We start from the raw sequence: 23,164 nt of genomic DNA on the forward strand, positions 1-23,164 counted from the left end.
CTTAAAGCTCAACATTCAAAAAACTAAGATCATGGCATCTGGTCCCATCACTACATGGCAAATGGATGGGGAAACAATGGAAACAGATGGAGACTGCAGCCATGAAATTAAGACACTCACTCCTTGGAAGAAAAGCTATGACAAACCTAGACAGTGTCTTAAAAAGCAGAGACATTATAGTCAAAGCTATGGTTTTTCCAATAGTTAAGAACGGATGTACGAGTCAGACCATAAAGAAGGCTGAGTGCCAAAGAATTCACGCGTTTGAGCAAGGAGATCAAACTAGTCCATCCTAAAGGAAATCAAGCCTGAATTATTCATTGGAAGGACTGATGCTGAAGCTGAAGCTCCAATACTTTGGCCACCTGATGCGAAAAGCCAACTCATTAGAAAAGACTCTGAGGCTAGGAAAATTGAAGGCAGGAGGAGGAGGGGATGACAGAGGAAGAGATGGTTGGATGGCATCACCAACTCAATGGACATGTGTCTGAGCAAGCTCCAGGAGATGGTGAAGGACAGGGAAGCCTGGCATGCTGCATGCAGTTCATGGGGTCACAAAGAGTTGGACACAACTGAGTGACTGAACAACAACTTAAATTTCTAGAAAATGAGCATGAAAAAAGATACTGGCAGCCAGGAGAGGGTGAGATAACAGCTAAATAATCTTTTTTTTTTTTTTTTTTGGAAAAAGCACTAGGATATTTTAGATAAATAAATAAACAGCCAGGAAATTTTATTTATTAATATATTGGCTCTCTCATATAAATTTATTGATTTACTTAATCACTTGATTAATTTAAGCTAAATTACTTTAAGATAAGAAAATCAAACCAATTGTTTGTTAAGGAAAGTCTTTGCATATAAAGCACATATTTTTTTCATTTTATTATTCAGATTGCTCAGAAATTACATAACCACATGGAAAGAGTGAAATTTGATCATTCAAGCATGAGAAAAAAAGGAAAAGAAAATTCTACTTTCAAGAACAGATTCATTGGGAAAAAAAGAATGTATGCATATGTGTAACTGAATCACTTTGTTGTATAGCATTAGCACAACACTGTAAATCAGCTATACTTCAATAAAAAATACTTTTTTAAAAAAGAATAAATTAATTGAAGACTTTCATACAAATTCTATGAGTGAAATAAATGAAAATATTCAAGTGAGTTCCTTTTATTGACTATACCTAATAATTATCTGAATTTCTATCAATTAATTTACTTACTAATACAAATTCAGCTAATTATTAGGTATAATCAATAAGTATGAGGCAAAAATAAATATAAATCTTATTAATGTTGGAGGTTATTTTACTCAGCACATATACATATACTGAAAATCCATGTGAAAATAATTTAAAAGTTGAAAGCACTAAAATAAAACAAGATGTAGTAAAACAATTATCAATAATAGTGAATGCAAAATATTAAATCATCTTTTTCAAAAAAAATCACTAAATAATTAGTGAATGAATGAATTCACTAGAGATAATTTCTAAAGTATTTTATCACTCTAATATTCAGCAAAAGATTACATTTTATTGAAGGAGCTAAAATGGAATGCATACTTCACTCAAAATAAGATTTTAAAAAAAATTACTGTGCAACCTCAAAGACAGAAACAAAGTTACAGATGACTTACTAAAAAAAAAAGTGCTAGCACACCTCAGCAAAAAATACTTCAAACAAGGTATTGACCATACATAGGTTATCCTAGATATTCGATGCTAGTGAAATAATGGAAAAAGAATGATTAAAAAAAAAACTCAATAGATGACAATAAGGCATTTAATTCAGTATTCAACTTAAATTGATACTCTAAAATATCAAATATAAAAGTTCTTAATGTGAAAAAAACCATATTTAAATCTAGAATCAAAATCATATTTTCTGTAATAATACTAGTTATTAACTCTAAATACTTATATAATAACAGGAGTTACCAGTGGTTGTTGCTAAACATTTAACACTGCAGCTCCTGAAACATATCCATCCACCCCTACCCCAACCACCACTCTTCTTTGATTTGTAATATTTCTGGACTTTAAACAGTCCAACCGTGGCTAATTTTAAGCTATCACTGCAATGTCACTATGGGAATTGGGAATAGATGCACAAAACTGGCTTTTGCATGGTTGGCTTCAACACACCACTGGGTATTAACTTCTATTGAGTTCTTACTACCTGACAAGCCCATGCTATGGACATAACACATCCTCTTTCATTTAATCTTCACAACAGCCTACAAAGAATGTATTGCTCAATATTACAATTGAGGAAACTGAGGCTTAGAGAGAGAGAGAAAATAATTTGCTGAATTAACTAATTAGTGGTAGAGACAGAATTTTAAAATGCTTTAATCACTTTAATTATCACTTCATTCATGACCTATTATCAGTAAGGGGTTATGCATGGCCTGATTTGTAAATTAATCAATTCGTTCATCTTCTTATTTGTACTGCAATAAATATCCGTAAAACCATAATTCCATCCTTAATGAAAATAATGCCAGTAACTTACATCAGCCTATGTACTCCTTCCCTTCATGTCTCCTCAGTTATCCCCAGCAAAGGTAAATACTGAAGTTGGTGTTAATCATTCTCTTAAGGGTCTCCCTTAATCATTCTCTTTAAAGCCATGTTTAAATCCCAAATATCTCTAAAGAAAACCTTTGATTCTTGACAACTATATTATGTTTCTTTTTAATAATCTTTCAATATAAAAAAATACCCTTACTTTAAATATGAGGAAGGTCAGGCTTAAAAAAGTCAAATATAAACTCACAAAGAATTACTTGGCAAATAAATAGATGACATAAAAAGAGTTTTAAAAAAGGTCTTTTATGTCTTTAATGAAAAGACCAATCTTTTCATTAAAATATTCTGCTTCTAAAATAAGGTGATTTTAAATACCAGATAATCAATCAGTAATAAACTATAGCTCAGTACAAATATCAAGGTACTTCCTTACCACCTTTAAAATTAACTGTAATATATGCAATAAAAACAGGGCCCAATCACAAGTATAAAAATATTTGCAGGTTTTTTCTTATCAATGAAAAAAATTACAGAAGTTAAGAACAAATGGAAGTTTGTAGACACACACACACACATACAACGGTGTTCTTGGGTGGGAAAACTACATACTGTAAAAAACTGTGACAGTTCTATTGATTAAACAACAAATCAGAACTTAAAGTACTCCCATAATCTGAGAACATATTTGGTGGCTTAGTCGCTAAGTTGTGTCCGACTCTTGCAACCCCATGGACGTAACCCACCAGGCTCCTCTGTCCATGGGATTTTCCAGGCAAGAATAATGGAGTGGGTTGTCATTTCCTTCTCCAGGGGATCTTCCAGACCCAGGAATTGAACCTGGGTCTCCTGCATCACAGGCAGATTCTTGCATTGCAGGCAGATTCTTTACCAACTGAGTTATGAGGGAAATCCCAAGAACACATTTAGAAAATAACATTTAGACAAAATTGATTTATAAACATATAATTAAGACGAACATTTTTTAAGTCTAATACAAAAAGATTTCAGGGTGTATCTTCATGAACACACAGCATTATTATTATTTTAAAGCTATCATTAATTGAGCTCTTACTAAAAAGTAGTTAAAAGTGCTTGACACATACTATCTGATTTAATCCCTATAACAATTTCATGATGTTTGAAATACTAACTCTAGTTTATTGAAAACAAAATAAAGAATCAGGTATGTTATGTACAAATTTTTTAAAGAGTTTTTTTTTAACTTTCATAATTGGAGAAAAGACTATTTCATTTTGGAGGAAAAAACATTGCTTTTAGAAATAGAAAAATCTGTGAAATAAGAGAAACTGCAGAGAACATTTAAAATAGACATAAAGACATTCCAAATATATTAAACAAAAACACTACCATAAAACAAAATTACAAGTCAGCATCTTTAATGAATACAGACGCAAAGATTCTCAACAAAACATTAGCAAACTGAATCCAACAACACATAAAAAAAGACCATACACCATGATCAAGTTGGATTCATTCCAGGGTCAAAAGGATGGTTCAATATACACAAATCAATTACTGTGTCACACCACATCAACAAAAGACAAGACAAAAATCACATGATTGACTCAAAAGATACAGAAAAAGCATTTGATAAAATTCAACATCCACTCATAATTTAAAACTCTTACAGAAAAGAGTATACAAGGAACATATCTCAATATAATAAAAGTTATTTATGACAAACCTATAGCCAACATAATACTCAACAGTAAAAAGTTGAAAGCCTTTTTGCTAAAATCTGGAAAGAGACAAGGATGTCCACTCTCACACATCTATTCAACATAGCATTGAAAGTCCTAGCCACAGCAATCAGATAAGAAAAAAGTAATAAAAGGCATCAAAATTGGAAGAAAAGAGGTAAAATTATCATTATATGCAGATGACATTCTATATATAGAAAACCCTAAAGTTTCCACACAGAAACCACTAGAATTGATAGTGGTTTCAATTCAGCAAGGTAGCAGGATACAAGATTAACACGTAGAAACTGCATTTCCTTACGCTAACAATGAAATATCAAAAAAGGAAAAGTAAAGAATCCCTTTTAAAGTCACATTGAAAAAATAATTTAGGAATAAATCTGACCAAGGAATGAGTGACTTATAATGCTGAGAACTACAAAACACTGCTTATGGAAACCGAAAATAATTCAAAAAATGGAACAACATCCCATGCTCTTGGATTGGAAGAATTAATATTGTTAAAATGGCTATACAACCCAAAGAATTCTATACATTTAACACTATCTCTATCAAAATACCCATGCCATTTTTCACAGAACTAGAACAAAAAAATCCTAAAATTTGTATGGAGCCATAAAGACCCAGAATTGCCAAAGCAATCCTGAGAAAAAAGAACAGAAGTATAGGCATAGCCCTCCCAGACTTAGACAATGCTATAAAGTTATAGAAATCAAAGCAGTGTGGCATTGGCAGCAAAACAGACATATAGATCAAAAAAAAAAAAACAGAATACAGAGTCCAGAAAGAAATCCAGATACCTATGGGCAATTAATCTTTGACAAAAGACATAAGGATATATAATGAAGAAAAAATAGTCTGCTCAGCAAGTGGTATTGGAAATGCTGGACAGCCACATGTAAATCAATGAAGTTAGAACATTCCCTTAACACCATACACAATAAACAACTCAAAATGGCTTAAAGACTTAAATATAAGACATGACGCCATAAAACTCCTAGAAGAAAACATAGGCAAAACATTCTCTGACATAAATTGTACCAATGTTTTAAGTTAAGTCTCCCAAGGCAATAGAAATAAGCAAAAATAAACAAATGGGATCTAATCAAACTTGCATATTTTTCACACCAAAGGAAATAATTAACAAAATGAAAAGACAACCTATGGGAGAAAGTATTCACAAATGATGCAACCAAAAGGGCTTAATGTCCAAAATATACAAACAGCTCATACAACTCAATAACAAAAAAAACAACCCAATCAAAAAATGGGTAGAAGACCTAAATAGACATTTATCCAAAGAAGATATACAGATGGCAACTTGGCAAATGAAAAGATGCTCAACATCACTAGTTATTAGAGAAATGCAAATCAAAACTACAATGAGGTACCAAGTCACAGTGGTCAAAACGGCCATCACCAAAGTCTACAGGTAGCAAATGCTGGAGGGGGCGTGGAGAAAAGGGACCCCTCCAGCACTGCTGGTGGGACATAAACTGGTGCAGCCACCATGGAAGACAATACTGAGACTCCCTCAACAACTAAAAATAGAGCTACCATATGATCCAACAAGCCCACTCCTGGGCACATAACCAGAAAAGACAAAAACTCTATTTCAAAGATACACACACCCCAGTGTCCACAGCAGTATTATTTACAATAGCCAAGACATGGAAGCAAACTGAACGTCCATCAACAGAAAAATGGATAAGGAAGACGTAGTGTGTGTGTAGTAGTCATTCCACTGTGCGGAATACTATTAAGCCATGAAAAAGAATGAAATAATGCCATCTGCAGCAACAAGGATAGACCCAGGGATGATCATATGAAGTGACACAAGTCAGAAAGAGAAAGACAAACACCGTATGATATTACTTATATGTGGAATCTATACTATAACAAGTAAACTTATTTACAAAACAGAAACAGACCCACAGACAAAGAAAGCAAACTTATGGTTACCAAAGGGGAAAGGGAGTGGAGGAAAAGTCTGGGATTAGCAGATACAAACTATTTATAGAACAAGGACTACTGTAGAGCACAGGGAATTATATTCAATATCCTGCAATAAACCACAATAGAAAAGCGTATGAAAAAGAATATATATATCTGAAATCACTCTGCTTTATACAAGAAACTAACATTGTAAATCAACTATACTTCTACTTAAAAATTTGAATAAAAAAATTTTTTAAAATATATACTGAAATCACATAAGAGAGAAATTTGTTACAACCGTTATTAATGTTACAAATAATTTGTTTAGTTCTATATCTCATTTCACACAACTAAATCTATCTCAGATAGAATATAATTAATCATTTCCAAAATAAATTTTTAAAATGATGAACTATAAGAACATATTTGTACTAATGTTAAGATAAGTTTTCTACATAAATCAAGAAACAAAGATGGATTACAAGCATGTTTTCAAGTTTGAATAACTCTTTTAAATTGCTTAAATTTTATTTGAAAATCAAAATATTTGGGATAAATGTAAATGATTTTAAAACCTACAATGCAGAATAATTGAAAAAAATGAAATACTGCTACATCTACTCAGATTCCACTTGATAGTCAAAAGAAACAAAAGAAAGTCTACTTGTAAAATAATCAATTATTATATTACAAATATAAGCTATTTTATATAAAAATGTACCACTTCACTAATAAAAATATAATCATAATGTTATATACCTATTAAACTAATAATCATAAAAACTGGGCTTCCCTGGCGGTCCAGTGGTTAAGAATCCAACGCAGGGGACATGGGTTTGATCCCTGGTGCAGGAAGATCCCATATGTTGTGAGGCAACTAAGCCCAAGCACCACAAGTACTGAGCCTCATGCCACAACTACTGAAGCCTGTGCACCTGGAGCCCATGCTTTGCAACAAAAGAAGCCACCACAATCAGAAGCCCATGCACTGCGTGAACAGCAGCTCCTGGTCGCCGCAACTAGAGAAAGCCTGCACACAGCAACAAGACCCAGAGCAGTCAAAAATAAATAAAAATAAATGTTTCAAAAACCATAAAAAGTGTTTATTAATTAAGTATATAATAAGCACTGGGCATCTTGTTTCATTTACTATTTATAATAAGCCTACCAAATAGTTATCATCAGCCCACACTTTACTGATGAGAAAACGAAAGCTCAGAAAGGTTATGTGAAATTTTCTCAGGCATATAACTGGACAGCAGCACGTGTAAAATCGTGAAGCCACTAGTCCAACCCCAAAGATCTTTTCCTTCTCCTCACCCTATGCCATGAGTCAAACACAAAACTATAATAAACTAAGGCTTAATTACCAATCTGGTAAAGTCATGGGGGAAAACTGTACTCATAAATTGTTGTAGACATTATTAATGTTTTATAGCTTTCAAGCAGAAAATCTTACTATATATATATAACGAGATACAAGATGATTATATTCCACAGTATAATCATTCCTGGTATACTCTCAAAGAAATAATACAAACCAGGAAAAGGTGGGTAATGCATGTACCCATAAAGAAAAATTGTAATGGGAAAAATATATAAACAACTGAAGTGTCCAGTAGAGCCTTCTTCCACATTTCAATATAATAGATTACCAGAGTGTCCAATATCCTCAACATTTTCATTAATGCTCAGCAGATGGGAATGCAAATGAAATAGTCTTAAAAGAAAAGGAGGAAGATAACTTACACCATTCATAACCATTTCAAAAATAAACACACATAAAATGAGAAAAATAAGATAAAGTGATATGGCCTATTTTTATCTAAAGTTACTTAACTTTATAACAAATTAAGTTTGAGCATACATCTGACCTATGCTATATAATATTTTGAAATTTTTGCTAATACATTGCATTAATGGCCTCATTATTTGTGAGACCTTTGTTTCCTGGTGATATGGAATGAACTGTGTCACCCTAAAGTTTATTTATATGTTGAAACCCTAGGCTCCAGTGTGACTATGAGCCTTTAAGGAAGTAGTTAAGGTTAAATGAAGTCAGAAGGGTGGTATGTGTGTTTGTTGCTAGTCATGTCCGACTCTGTATGACCCCATGGACTGCAGTCCACCCGGCTCCCCTGTCCATGTGGGTTCCTAACCTAATGGGACTGGTGTCCCTATAAAAAAAGAGACTAGAGAGTCACCTGTGCTCAGAGTAAAGGCCAAGTAAGAAGATAGTAAGAAGACAGCCCTGACTACAAGTTGAAGAAGCCTCAGAAGAATGCTACCTGACCATGTGTGTGTATGAATGCTACCTGACCACACACGTGTGTGTGTGTGTGAGTGTGTGCACTTGCCCGCCCAGTCCTGGGATTGCTGACTCATATGGTAGTTTTTTATTCCTAGTTTTTTAAGGAATCTCCATTGTTGTTGTTTAGTCACTAAGTCATGTCCGACTCTTTGCAACCCCATGGACTATAATCTGTCCATGGAATTTTTCAGGCAAGAATATTGAAGCGGTTTCCATTTACTACTCTGGGGGATCTTCCTAACCCAGAGATTGAACCTGCATCTCTTACATCTCCTGCACTGACAGGCAGATTCTTTACCACCAGGCCACATGGGAAGCCCAACAGTTATGAAGACTATATGTTATCTTTGTCATTTGATCTGTTTAGTTAATCCTCTTTTATTGGTTGCTTCAATTTACTTCCACTATTGCAAGCATGGTGACATCATTAGACATGGGCCCAAAAGAGCTGGAACTATTTTTAGCTATAAGAAACACAAGTCTTATTTTTTTTTTATACTGTATCATTTGATCTATATACTGTAGCAGGTAAAAGAACATATATTATACAGCTGGAGGGTTAAACACAGTACAGTAGTGAAACCTTTAAGCTTTTATCTCTTCAATTTGGTATTGATCCTGAGTACGTATATTTCAGGCTTCCCAGGTGGAGTTAGTGGTAAAGAATCCACCTGTCAACGCAGGATACTTAAGAGACATGGATTCAATTCCTGGTCAGGAAGATCCTCTGAAGGAGGGCATGACAACCCACTCCAGTATTCTGGAGTATCCAGTATTCTCCAGTATCCTGGAGAATCCCATGGACAGAGGAGCCTGGCAGGCTACAGTCCATAGCATCACGAAGAGTCAGACATGACTGAAGTGACTTAGCACACATGCACACATGGTATATTTCATTGCTTTAAGCATAAGATTCTGTATTTAGCTATTATTAGATATAAGGAATTATTACTTGTTTATGCTCGGAACACGCTCAGAAGAAGTTCAGGCTCACAGAATTTAAGAAGAAAACATTACAATTTATTTACATTTTGTAATTATAATGAATTCAATAATTGGGTATCCTCTTTCTCTTTACTATTTTTTAAAATTATCATCCCCATATTTTTACTTTCTTAATATAAATAATATCAAATATACACTGAATATAGTAAATCAACTATACTTCAATAAAAAGGGAAACAACATTTTGACTGCAAAAAATGAAAACTCAATGTAAATATATATTAATTACTAAACAACTGCTATGTGCCAAACACTACTTTAAATGCTTTAAATACATGCTATATTTAATGCCTCTCATATATTGCAGTTCATATGGAACAAGAAAAGTAACAAACACTAGCGGGTTTCAAATTTTAAAATTTATCGATTTTCTTAAAGACATCTATATTCTAATAATCCCACACCTTGCCACAATACAATAATAGCAACTCTGATAAGAACAAGTTCTACTCACACTGCATTTGTGAACAAATACTACATAAACTATAATTTACATAATATTTTCAAATTTCACTTTGTAAGAAAGAAATTTCCATGCCACAGAAGTGTAAAGAGAAATTCAGAGATTAAACTTCACGAGTGCAAATTGGCATAAGATAGAAGCAGAATTCAGATCTCCTTGGCCAATTGTATTCTTTCCCCCAAGGAGAATGAGAAATAAAGAAAGGTTCACAACTGCCGAAGTTTAGAAAACCACTTGGGTAGACTCTAGGCTGGGCAGAAGCTATAGTCCAAAGAGAAAAAGAAATCTCTACCCAGGTGGCTCAGCAGTAAAGAATCCATCTGGCAATGAGCCTGCTAATGAAGAAGCAGGTTCGATCCCCTGGAGAAGGAAATAGCAACCCACTGCAATATTCTTGCCTTGGAAATCCCATGGACAGAGGAGCCTGGCAGGCTACAGTCCATGGGGTTGCAAGAGTGGGACACGAATAAGGGACTAAACAACACACAAGAATTAGCTCCAGTTTTGGCATTAAACAGTATCCTTCTGTTTTAAGAGCTTGACTCTCCACCTGTGAAGCACTCAGGAAATACCATACATAGTAACTGATAAATAAAAACTGCTGATCTGACAGAACACTATGTACTGTGCTTTACCTCTAGGACCTGAAATCCCTTAGCATAGTACCTTTCACTCCAAATATGTCTCTATTTGCATAATTATTGTATGATTAGAATGTGTAATATATTATGAAGTAATAAATATAAAATGTTTATATCACTTCAGTTTAGTCGCTCAGTCGCATCCGACTCTGCGACCCCATGGACTGTAGCCTACCAGGCTCCTCCGTCCATGGGATTTTCCAGGCAAGAGTACTGGAGGGGGTTGCCATTTCTTTCTCCAGAGGATCTTCCCGACCCAGGGATCAAACCCGGGTCTCTCACGTTGTAGACAGATGCTTTACCGTCTGAGCCACCAGGGAAGTCACTTCAAGTAGACCATAAATGTGTAAAAAGCTAGGAAACATTCTCAGATGATTTCACATATAAGTGGGCTGCCAACAGGTTGGTGAAGTTGCTAAAAACTGAAAGTTAACTACAAAAGTCCAAAAAGGATTGTAAATACAAACAGCAAAAATAGATTTCTTTTATCAAATGTATACACATTAACTACTGGGAGGCATTGATTCTAAGAATTTACTATAAACTCTTATCCTTTGATTCGCCTTTACTTAGATCATCCTATGATCACCTGGCAAGGAACAGACATACTAGTATCCAAGGAAATGCAATAACTTAGTCTCCAAAATATTTTAACAGGATGTTAATAGAGGCACATCAAGAAAGACTTTACTTTCAGTAATTATAAACCAAGAGTAAGAAGAAAATATATTTGTAAGCCAGAAAGAAAAACACCAATACAGTATACTAACGCATATATATGGAATTTAGAAAGATGGTAACAATAACCCTGTGTACGAGACAGCAAAAGAGACACTGATGTATAGATCAGTCTTATGGACTCTGTGGGAGAGGGAGAGGGTGGGGAGATTTGGGAGAATGGCATTGAAACATGTATAATATCATGTATGAAACGAGTCACCAGTCCAGGTTCGATGCACGATACTGGATGCTTGGGGCTGGTGCACTGGGACGACCCAGAGGGAGGGTATGGGGAGGGAGGAGGGAGGAGGGTTCAGGATGGGGAACACAGATATACCTGTGGCGGATTCATTTCGATATTTGGCAAAACTAATACAATACTGTAAAGTTTAAAAATAAAATAAAATTTAAAAAATAAATAAATAAAAAGAATGTATATATGTAAAAAAAAAAAAGAAAATATATTTCCTTAATAGTATAATTAAAACTCACTGGGCAAAGGAAAATCTAAAGGGAAAACAAGGTTTAGGAGACATACTGAATTTTTGGCACAAATACACTTGGAAAATTACTCAATTTTTCACTGACATTATTTTTAAAGAAATTAAACTGTATTCTAGTATGAAAATTGAATTCAACAATTTCCACAATTTTAGAAAGAATTCAAACTTCTGCTGATGTGGTCAATCTCACAATTAAAGATAAGATAAAGTTTTCTAACGCAAAGAGCATATCCAAAAATGACCTCAACTCAACAGAAATATTATCAGTATATTAAGGTTTTAAAAAATAAAACAAACAAAAAAATCAAAAACAAGTCTTAACTCATAATTGAAGCGTTCGTCAGATAAGCTCAATCACATCCAAAGCAATCAGATAAAAATTTAAGGTTTCTTTTGGTAGCTTAAAACACTATCATCAATATAAAACATTTTAAAATGTAAACAAATCCTGAGTTTATTTTAAATATTGACGATTCTGTTACCTGAAATGAATCATACACCAATTTCTATTTTGTAACCTAAATATTCAAGATTTGCATCTTTTCCTTCCATTTTCAAATTGTGTATTACCAAGACATGAGCAGATCAGAAGTCCCACCTATTAAAAGTATCAATACAATCCAGCTCTAAATAGCTCTAATAACATTTGTCAATTTTTATGAAAAGATAATAGAAGGAATTCTCTTTAACTCTCAACTTTGTCAGGAGGAGATGATTTGATACTTTCTCCCTCTAAACTGTATTTAATGTACAAAAGTAGATCAATGGGATTAAAAAGGGTAAAAGACAAACCAAAACAAATAATTTTACACAGGCCCCAAAATGAAGAGTTCAGAGTATAACAAAATAAAAAAAATTCCTTCTAAATCAATTTTCTACTATTAATTACTATCATTCATTGAGCTTCTAAAATAGAGTTTAATACTTTTTTAAAATTGGCCTAATTAAGTAAATTATTTTATAATGAGCAAATAGGATGTTTTATTCATTATAAAACACAAATAATTAAAATCCCTCTTCCCCCTTATTCATCACAATATACCTTCTCTTACTGGCTCACTGGTTGACCCTCCTTTTAGATTCAGCATCCTGGAGAAGCCATTGGAAAGAGTAGAGAAAATGCCACGGATGAAATATCCCTGCTGCTCAGACTCCACTGACCCCACTGAAGTTGGCCACCGTCTAACAAATCTGACACTGGAGCAGGGTTCTGGCTCTGAAAGAGATCTGCTGAATGGAACCCGAAGTGACCGAGTGTTTACCAGGTTCTGCTTCTCCATTGATGTCCCAAGGACTTCACTGCCAGAGGAAGAAATATTATCCCCAACCATCTTTGGCAGGACTGCTTGTTGTTGTGGTTCATCCAAGTCTCCTTTATTATTTTCCAATTGCTCCTTTTTGTCCCCTTTCAACCTTAAGCTGGGGTGTGTTTGCCACCGATAAGCACCCAGTGGCTTTCCTAGACTGGAAACAGCCTGTTCATTTTTCTTCCTCTTGCTTTTCACTGGACCACGCCATGGATAACTCTTTAAGCTTGTTCCTATCTCTGAGTGTGCATAAGCAGGTTCTGACAAAGATCTTCGATAGCTTGGAGGACACGGTGATGTTTGTCTCTTAAAGATGCTCATCTTCCATGACTCCATTTTTTAACAACTTCTTGAAACTTTAAATTTTTTGCTCTGCAGTCTTTGCAGTTGAACCACACTTGTCCGTGCAGTCCAAAATATTCAACTGCTTAAACAGCTTTCTTTGTGTGGCTTTGAACCACAGCAGATGTTGCTGCTTAAGAACTGGTGTCATGTTATTACCCCCATTTTCCCAGATCTCCAAAATTTCAGCAAGCACCCAAAAATCTCCTGTCTGAAGCAAATTATCTTCAGAATACAGCAAAAGAAGATCATCTCACTTCCTGCAGTAGGTTACATTTCTGCACTGAGTTTTCAGGAAATGGTTTTTTAAAAAAAAAAAAAAATGAGAAGTGAAATAAAAGCAACAAAAAAAACCCCACAGACACCTTTGGGGACCAATAGCAGTTAAGTGTTCACTATGTGAATGATATTGGGTTAAAAACAGATTGTGAAAGTACTCAAGCTGACTTACACACTTTCCAGAAGAAGAAGAAAAAAACTTGCCTAAAAGTCTGCTCTCTAAGTGACAGCTCTTCAGGATAGTTTTTAAAGTTGGCATTTCAAGAAAATTCTTGCTATTTACGCCACAACTTCTCTCAAAGTTAATATTGTTTTACAACCAATAGGTAAAGTTTTGTGCAAGAGGCATTGCAAAGATGAGGGGAAAAGGACAAAAGAATGCCAAAATATAAAGCCATTTTTAATGTAAACATACTAGGGAGAATTTTAAAAGCACAAGTGGACAGAAAAAGAAAAGGGATAGTGGATACTTGCTATGAACTACAGCAAAGGAAAAGGAAAATCTTAAGGCAACATCTTGTGGGAACTGGAACACAGGAAAGTACATACTTAAATGATTTCTAAAAGGGAAAAGTTTGCTTTATAAATCTAATTGGGGTAAGTTGTCTGGAAAAATATTCCCTATCTATTTAACCAAAAAAATTCCTTTATTCCTCTTTGTGCTATTTGCAACCTAAAAAAAAAAAAAAAAAGAGCTGACTACTTAAAATTTTATTAAAGCAAAGTACCTTATATTGAACCAAGATCATGAATGCCAAGTTTTTTTGCTGGTTAATTTTTTTTTTCAACTGTCAGCTCATAAACTCCTGAAAATAGGGGTTTCAAATGGAAAGCCTGACAGACTTAAGACCATCAATAAACGAGATAAAACATGGCAATCAGATCACTTTGCAAGCTGCATAAAAGATGATGATTTCATGTGGAAAACTAAAAAATCATCCATTTATAGAATATGTACAATGAAAAAACAGTTCTTAACTAAGTCTCTTTCTTATTATTGCCAAACAGTAAAGTTAGTAACATATCTATTCTTTGAAACATGTTAAAATGTTCTAGTTATTTCCATTATCATAAAATAATGATCTCATCTTCATTTGTTTATATAGTCTCTAAATTTACACATTTCTGTACTAAGTAAGTGTTGAAGTACTCAGCTTTCCCAAAAGTATAATAAATCAAATTAGAGTATATTACAATCATAAAATTTTCTCTTGGCTTAAAAAAGACACTTAGAAATGTGAATCTACAAAAAGAGAAAAACAATAAACATTAAGTTCTAATCTCTACTTATGACACATCACACAATCCACCAAAACTAATCTGTGATGAAAAATAAACCTAAATGTAAAATATAAACTGATAAAGCTTATAAAGGAAATCACAAGAGAATATTTTTGTGAACTGAGGATAGGCGAAAATTTCTTGGGATTAAAAAAGTAATAACTGGACTTCCCTGGTGGTCCAGTGCTCAGGAATCCACCTGCCAGCGCAGGAGACACTAGTTCGATCCCTGATCTGGGAAGATTACACAGGCCGCAAGGCAACTAAGTCCAAGCACCACAAATACTGAATCTGCATTCTAGAGCGCATGAACCACAACTACAGAGCCTGTGCACCTACAGCCTGTCCTCTGCAACAAAAGAAGCCAAGGCAAAAGGAAGCCCACACACCACAACAAAGAATAGCCCCTGCTTGCCACAACTGAAAGCCCAGATGCAGCACCAAAGACCGAGTGCAGCCAAAAATAAAGTAAGTTTTATAAAAAGTAGTAACCATGATAGGAAAACATTAATAACTATGAATTCCTAAAAATTAAAACCTTAATACGTCTAGAAGACAATCAATAAGCAGTCAATAAGCAAGGTACAAAATGGGAGAACATATTCACAATAAAATGTCTTACAATTTGTACCACAAAATATAAAATTGAGAAGGAAATGGCAACCCACTCCAGTATTCTTGCCTGGAAATCCCATGGACGGAGGAGCCTGGTGGGCTACAGTCCACGGGGTCGCAAAGAGTTGGACATGACTAGGAAAAGAGAGTTGAACAGACCCTTCATGAAGAAAGTTATATGAATGGTCAATAAGCATAGTGGGAAATGTACTCAACATCATTAGGACTGAGAGAAAAGCAAATTAAAGCCAATAATGAGCTATCATTCACTAAAATAGCTAACACTTAAACGGCTAATAACACCAGATGGTGTGAGGATGTGGAGCGACCAGAAACCTCATAATCAGTCATGAAGTCATGAAATGATACAATTGCTATGGAACAAATTTGACAATTTTATTTTCACAAGATAAACATACATTTATCCAATGCACATCACTTCCACTCATAAGCATTTACTCAAGAGAAAAGAAAATACATAAACTTGTACTTCATGTTCACAGCAGCTTTATTTACAAAACCCATAAACTGAAAACAACCCAAATGTCTATCACAGTAGACTGGATAAACAAACTGTGATGGTTTCATACACTGTATACAACTCAGCTATAAAAAGAATAAACTACTAATAACAAAACAATGTGAATGAAAACCACAGATATTATGCCAACAAAAGAAACTAGACACAAAAGAGCACATGCTGTATGATTCCATTTCTACAGAGTTCTAATAGGCTAAACTAATTTTTAACAGGGGGGGGAAAATCAACAAAGCAGTTGTCAGTGGTGGAAAGCATTATTAACAAGAAAGGGGCACCAGGAAACTTTCTAGGGTTAAGGAAATTTTCTTAATCTTGATATACATGTGAATATGGGTATATTTGTCAAGACTCATCCAATTGTTCTTAAGATTTATGCATTTTCCCGTAATTAAGTTTTACCTTTAAAGAACTGCAAATACTACAGTTAGTAGGTTTACTTATCTAATTAATGAGTTAGCAATTCTGAAAGCACTTTCCACGTATTTAAGACTTGAGAAAAGGAGTAAATGCATTGAAGATAATGAATGAATAGGGATGAATACATACATAGAGACAGACCTACCAATACTGGAACAAACCAATACTATACACCTCCAGATATGTTGAACTGTGAAAGCATAGCTTGTGATTTGTTTCTGTAAAAAAAAAAAAAAAATGCATAATCTAAATCTAATCACAAGCAGCATCAGATAACCTTGAATAAAGAAGATCTACAAAATAACTATATCCTTTGCTTCAAAAGTGTCAAGGTCAGAAAAATAAGAGAAAAGCTATAGAACTGTTGTAATTCAAGAGACTAAGGAGAAACAATGAAAAGTAATGCATAATTTTGGATCTGATCCTAAAATGGGGAGAAAAGCTATAAAACAACATTATTGGGATAACTGACAAAATCTGAATATGGACTATGGTTAGATAATAGAATATTAAGATTTCTCATTTTCATTATGAAAGAGAATGTTATTATTCTTAGGAAATTCCCACTGAAGTATTTTGGGATCTTAGAGGCATGGTGTTTCCAATTTACCCTCAAATGACTCAGGGAAAAACTACACATAGAAAGGTATATAAAATATGACCAAACAAACAGGGTAAACTGTACATAATTATTGAATCTAGGGGAGTCCCTTGGACTTCAAGGAGATCCAACCAGTCCATTCTAAAGGAGATCAGTCCTGGGTGTTCTTTGGAAGGAATGATGCTAAAAGCTGAAACTCCAGTACTTTGGCCACCTCATGCGAAGAGTTGACTCACTGGAAAAGACTCTGACGCTGGGAGGGATTGGGGGCAGGAGGAGAAGGGGACGACAGAGGATGAGATGGCTGGATGCATCACCGACTCGATGGGCGTGAGTTTGAGTGAACTCCGGGAGTTGGTGACGAACAGGGAGTTGTGGCATGCTGCAATTCATGGGGTCGCACAGTCGGACACGACTGAGCGACTGAACTGAATTGAACTGAAAGGGTCCCTGGTAGCTTAGTGGTAAAGAATCTGCCTGAAATGCAGGAGATGCAGGAGACACAGGTTTGATTTCTGAGTCAGGAAGATCTAGAGAAGGAAATGGCAACCCACTCCAGTATTCTTGCCTGCAAAATTCCATCGACAGAGGAGCCTGGTGGGCTACACTCAGTGCGGTCACAAAGAGCTGGACATGACTGAGCGCTTGTGCACACGCACACACACACACAGACACACCCACACAAAGGGTATATAGAAGTTTCTTGTATGCTTGCAAATATTCTATAGGCTTGAAATTACTTCAAAATAAGACAGTACACACGTAAATTTTTTTAATTTCAAAATTACTTCCTTTGGGTCTATAACAAATATTTTATTATTAATACTGTAATGGTCCCTATTTCAGAATATCTTTTGAGTAATACTAATAAGAAAATATCTAATTTCACAGGTTTCATGAGAGGGAAGTTAATCAAGATCACCCTATTAAAACACCTCAGTAAAAATTAAAACTACGATTTTGAGAAAAGTTGCACTACAGGAGTAGAACTTAAGCCCCATAATTAGCACTGTAAAATTCAGAGACTCAGTGTTAAATGAGAAAATACTTTTACACACTAAATAGGTAAGGTAAGAATAATTATACTAGTTTCTAAACGCATCAACCCAATTCTTTCAAGGAGCTACTACAATTCTTCTTACCATAAACTTCCCTATTTAAAGGAATATGGAAGTGGAAAATATTAAACAGCACAGAAAAAGATTCAAGCAAAATCAGAAAGCAAAAGAAATACAGAGTGAAGAAGTGACAGTCTCTAAGTAGGGATAATCAAAGAAATGAAGAAATTCACCTCTCTTAGAGTTGGCTAAAGTTGGATTTGGCAAATGTTTCAGATTCTCTTCTATCATTATGATCGCTTGATATCATTTGTTCGTTATTTCTCCAAGTTTTGTCTTTCACCTGAATTTAAGACAATCACTTGACACCCTGCATTTTCTAAATCTTATCAAATGTATACAACAAATGTATAACTTTTAAGAAAAGATTCCAAGTTTTATACGTTTTTAATTAGAAACTATGACACTACCACTGAATTACCACATTCATTATGAATCCTAATATAAAAACTGGCTACTGATTAAAGTGTCTTAACAAGAACGCTACTGCCACCTCAAGTATCAGCTATTATTCACCTCCTTAATATATAATTTGTAATATTTAAAGCACAGCTTTAAGAATCACTCTAGTTGCTTAGCCAAAAGAAACATCTGAATTCTCTAAATAAATATACAAGTATTTATATTGGTATGGGGCCATTTTTATTTTATTTTATTTTGGGGGGGGCATTTTTAAAATGGTTATTGAGTACTTGCCACATATCAGGCACTGAACTAAGACTAGAGGAACAAAAAAGAACAAAACATACACTGTCCCTGCCCTGCTGAAACTGCCAGCTAACCAAGAACGACTGATACTAAGAAAGGGAGTCTACAGGATGCTCGGAAAGTGTGATGCAAGGAAATTTTTAACCATGTCTAATTTGAATGCAGAGTTCCAAAGAATAGCAAGGAGAGAGAAGAAAGCCTTCCTCAGCGATCACTGCAAAGAAATAGACGAAAACAACAGAATGGGAAAGACTAGAGATCTCTTCAAGAAAATCAGAGATACCAAGGGAACATTTCATGCAAAGATGGGCTCAATAAAGGACAGAAATGGTAGGGACCTAACAGAAGCAGAAGATATTAAGAAGAGGTGGCAAGAATACACAGAAGAACTGTACAAAAAAGATCTTCATGACCCAGATAATCACACTAGTGTGATCACTCACCTAGAGCCAGACATCCTGGAATGTGAAGTCAAGTGGGCCTTAGGAAGTATCACTACAAACAAAGCTAGTGGAGGTGATGGAATTCCAGTTGAGCTATTTCAAATCCCGAAAGATGAGGCTGTGAAAGTACTGCATTCAATATGCCAGCAAATCTGGAAAACTCAGCAGTGGCCACAGGACTGGAAAAGGTCAGTTTTCATTCCAATCCCAAAGAAAGGCAATGCCAAAGAATGCTCAAACTACTGCACAATTGCACTCATCTCACATGCTAGTAAACTAATGCTCAAAATTCTCCAAGCCAGGCTTCAGCAATATGTGAACCACGAACTTCCAGATGTTCAAGCTGGTTTTAAAAAAGGCAGAGGAACCAGAGATCAAATTACCAACATCCACTGGATCATCAAAAAAGCAAGAGAGTTTCAGAAAAACATCTATTTCTGGTTTACTGACTATGCCAAAGCCTTTGACTGTGTGGATCACAATAAACTCTGGAAAATTCTGAAAGAGATGGGAATACCAGACCACCTGACCTGACTCTTGAGAAACCTGTATGCAGGTCAGGAAGCAACAGTTAGAACTGGACATGGAACAACAGACTGGTTCCAAATAAGAAAAGGTATATGTCAAGGCTATATATTGTCACCCTGCTTATTTAACTTATATGCAGAGTACATCATGAGAAACGCTGGGCTGGAGGAACACAAGCTGGAATCAAGATTGCCGGGAGAAATATCAGTAACCTCAGATATGCAGATGACACCACCCTTATGGCAGAAAGCAAAGGACTAAAGAACCTCTTGATAAAAGTGAAAGAGGAGAGTGAAAAAGTTGGCTTAAAGCTCAACATTCAGAAAACTAAGATCATGACATCCAGTCCCATCACTTCATGGCAAATAGATGGGGAAACAGTGCAAACAGTGGCTGACTTTATTTTTCTGAGCTCCAAAATCACTGCAGATGGTGATTGCAGCCATGAAATTAAAAGACACTTACTCCTGGGAAGGAAAGTTATGACCAATCTAGACAGCATATTAAAAGCAGAGACATCACTTTGTCAACAAACGTCCGTCTAGTCAAGGCTATGATTTTTCAAGTGGTCATGTATGGATGTGAGAGTTGGAGTATAAAGAAAGCTGAGCACTGAAGAATTGATGCTTTTGAATTGTGGTGTTGGAGACAACTCTTGAGAGTCCCTTGGGCTGCAAGGAGATCCAACCAGTCCATCCTAAAGGAGATCAGTCCTGGGTGTTCATTGGAAGGACTGATGTTGAAGCTGAAACTCCAATACTTTGGCCTCCTGATGCGAAGAGCTGACTCATTTGAAAAGATCCTCATGTTGGGAAAAATTGAGAGCAGGAAGAGAAGGGGACGACAGAGGATGAGATGGTTGGATGGCATCACCGACTCAATGAACATGGGTTTGGGTGGATTCCGGGAGTTGGTGATGGACAGGGGGGCCTGGAGTGCTGCAGTTCATGGGGTCGCAAAGAGTCAGACACAACTGAGCAACTGAACAGAACTGAAGGCACAAGGGATAGAACCAATTTCTTTCCAGTTCTCTTGATCTTGAGATTATACTGTTATACTCAATTCTACTATGTCATGCGACATACATTTCTAAAAATCATCACACTTTACAAATTCCACAATAAAACTTCAAGGCTTTTGAGGAAGGTGGGTTTGGGAAGAAACATTTAGAAACAATGACACATAAAAAAAGATAAGCTAATAAAAACTGTAGACCATTTTGCACATGTTAAATGGTTAAGAAAAGCCTAAATGCTAAAATAAATACATCATGTTAATTTAAAAAACCCCTGAAGTTTGCCTGTAGAAGTGGGCATCAGAAGGGTTGTGGCTTTTTCATTTTTGTGACATGATGGAAGGAGGGTTATCTGAAATCTAAATGACAGCTGTAACGCTTAAGTGGACAGATGTGGCTCATAACAAGTGTGGGGAATTGAGGTGGCTGGTAGCTGGTCAAGATGTATGCCTTTCAATACTTCCTACAGTATCATGCTTTACTTGGATACAGTTTTTGGTATGTAGCTAACATTTCTCAACAAACGGCACATAAGCAAACAAAATTCATGTAACGCTCCAACTGTTCCCTACTATCCATCACATGATACACATCCTCATTTTCAAAAGAAGCATGACATAAAATAAATTTCACTTTAAAAAACTTTTGAAAAACTCCTGAAACATTAAATAATAATAATTTTCTTTTTTAAACACCAAAAATAAAGCATGATAGTAGAGCTGACTATATCTTCTCTTTTCCATAATACTGGTATGGTATTAAAAAAAAAAAAAACACAGGTAAAAATATCAACAGGAAGCCTTACCATTGGAAGGCACAATAAATGCACAGGGTTTGAAATAGTTCTTGAACTTAGTATATTCCACTCTTTAGTTCAAACTTTTCACGTTTTTTTTTTTCTTTCTCCTCAGAAAGACCAGAACAATAACAACAAAGGGATCAAACTCAAGATGTGGGCACAAAGGACCAAGCATAAAGATAATGCAACAGATCTGCTTCTAGGCCAACGCTTCTCATGCTTTAGGGTATGAATGAATCACCAGGAGATTGAATTAAAATGTAGACTTTGCTTTAGTACACATGGGTGAGAGCCTGAAATTCTACATTTCTAATAAGCTGTAAGTGATATGTATGCTACTGATTCACGGGACAAATTGTGACTAACAAGCTGTAGACAGATTTTTAAATAAAAGGACTAAAGGAATTCTAAAGGCTTCCATGAGATTCAGTCAAGTTCTCCAAAATAAAAACATCGTATTGGGATTACAGGACAAAGTGAGAATATTTGCTTGAAATATTCTGTGAGAGTGACTATGAACATCACATAGAGACTTTGCTCATGGTTGTGTGCAGAGAATTAAAGATACAGCAATCCTAGCCAAACCTCTTCCTTGGAGACAGCAAAGACTATCTACAGCATATAAATAAAGCACAATTAAAAATTCAACAATCTTCTGCATTTTAAGAACTGCGGCATTTTTTTTTTAATGGAAGGAAGCAAGGGACGGAGATGCAAATGACCATCTATAGGAGGATGCCCAAATAAATCACAGTACATACCATGCAAAAACAACCACATATATTTAAATGTGCCAGAAACACACACATTTTTAAAGAGTGATTGCCTGTAGGGAGTACAACTGAGATATCATCTTAGATCTTTATGGTTCTATTTTTTAACTATGAGTATACACTATAGTCACAGTAAGAAGAAAAAAAAACAGAAATTTAGGTGGTAAGAAGTCTAAGGGATAAGGTATAAAAACAAAATATACTATAAAAAGTAGATCATGATCCCACTTTTACTGAAGATTATCATTAATATGTCAGTATACATATGATGGAATTTGCATAGAGAGAAATTCTGTTCCTATTTCTTTTAAATATTTTCTTTTTTAAAAATAATAAAATGTGTTCTTATTGCTGCTAATAGATTTATGTTTTTATATTATTAATTTCTATAATATATGAAATTTTATAATGACTATATATTTTTATTTCTTTTGAATGCACAAAGTTTAAATAAGCATATTTTTAAAATCTACCCAGAGCAAAAATGGAAAATTTTAATATCAACCCACAGAATCAGAATTAGAGAACAGAGAACTAAACAAGACATCATAGATTA

At 34.9% G+C, this 23,164-nt stretch overlaps 1 protein-coding gene across 6 annotated transcripts in view; it reads right to left on the bottom strand.

The window, feature by feature from the left end:
* The window catches only part of RASAL2 (RAS protein activator like 2), a 392,077-nt gene that overhangs the window by 244,432 nt on the left and 124,481 nt on the right, over positions 1–23,164 (bottom strand). For 2 of the 6 annotated variants that reach the window (XM_025285576.3, XM_025285574.3), the window contains exon 1: positions 12,884–13,804. The exons of 3 other annotated variants lie outside the window; for them this stretch is intronic. In XM_025285576.3, the coding sequence (XP_025141361.3) occupies positions 12,884–13,484 (601 nt within the window). In that variant the 5' untranslated portion in view covers positions 13,485–13,804. Of the gene's footprint in view, positions 1–12,883; positions 13,805–23,164 lie in introns of those variants that run through there. One more of the 6 variants, XM_025285575.3, reaches the window with a different exon arrangement.

The sequence above is a fragment of the Bubalus bubalis genome, chromosome 5 (assembly GCF_019923935.1).
Source record: "Bubalus bubalis isolate 160015118507 breed Murrah chromosome 5, NDDB_SH_1, whole genome shotgun sequence".
In the NCBI taxonomy this organism is placed as follows: domain Eukaryota; kingdom Metazoa; phylum Chordata; class Mammalia; order Artiodactyla; family Bovidae; genus Bubalus; species Bubalus bubalis.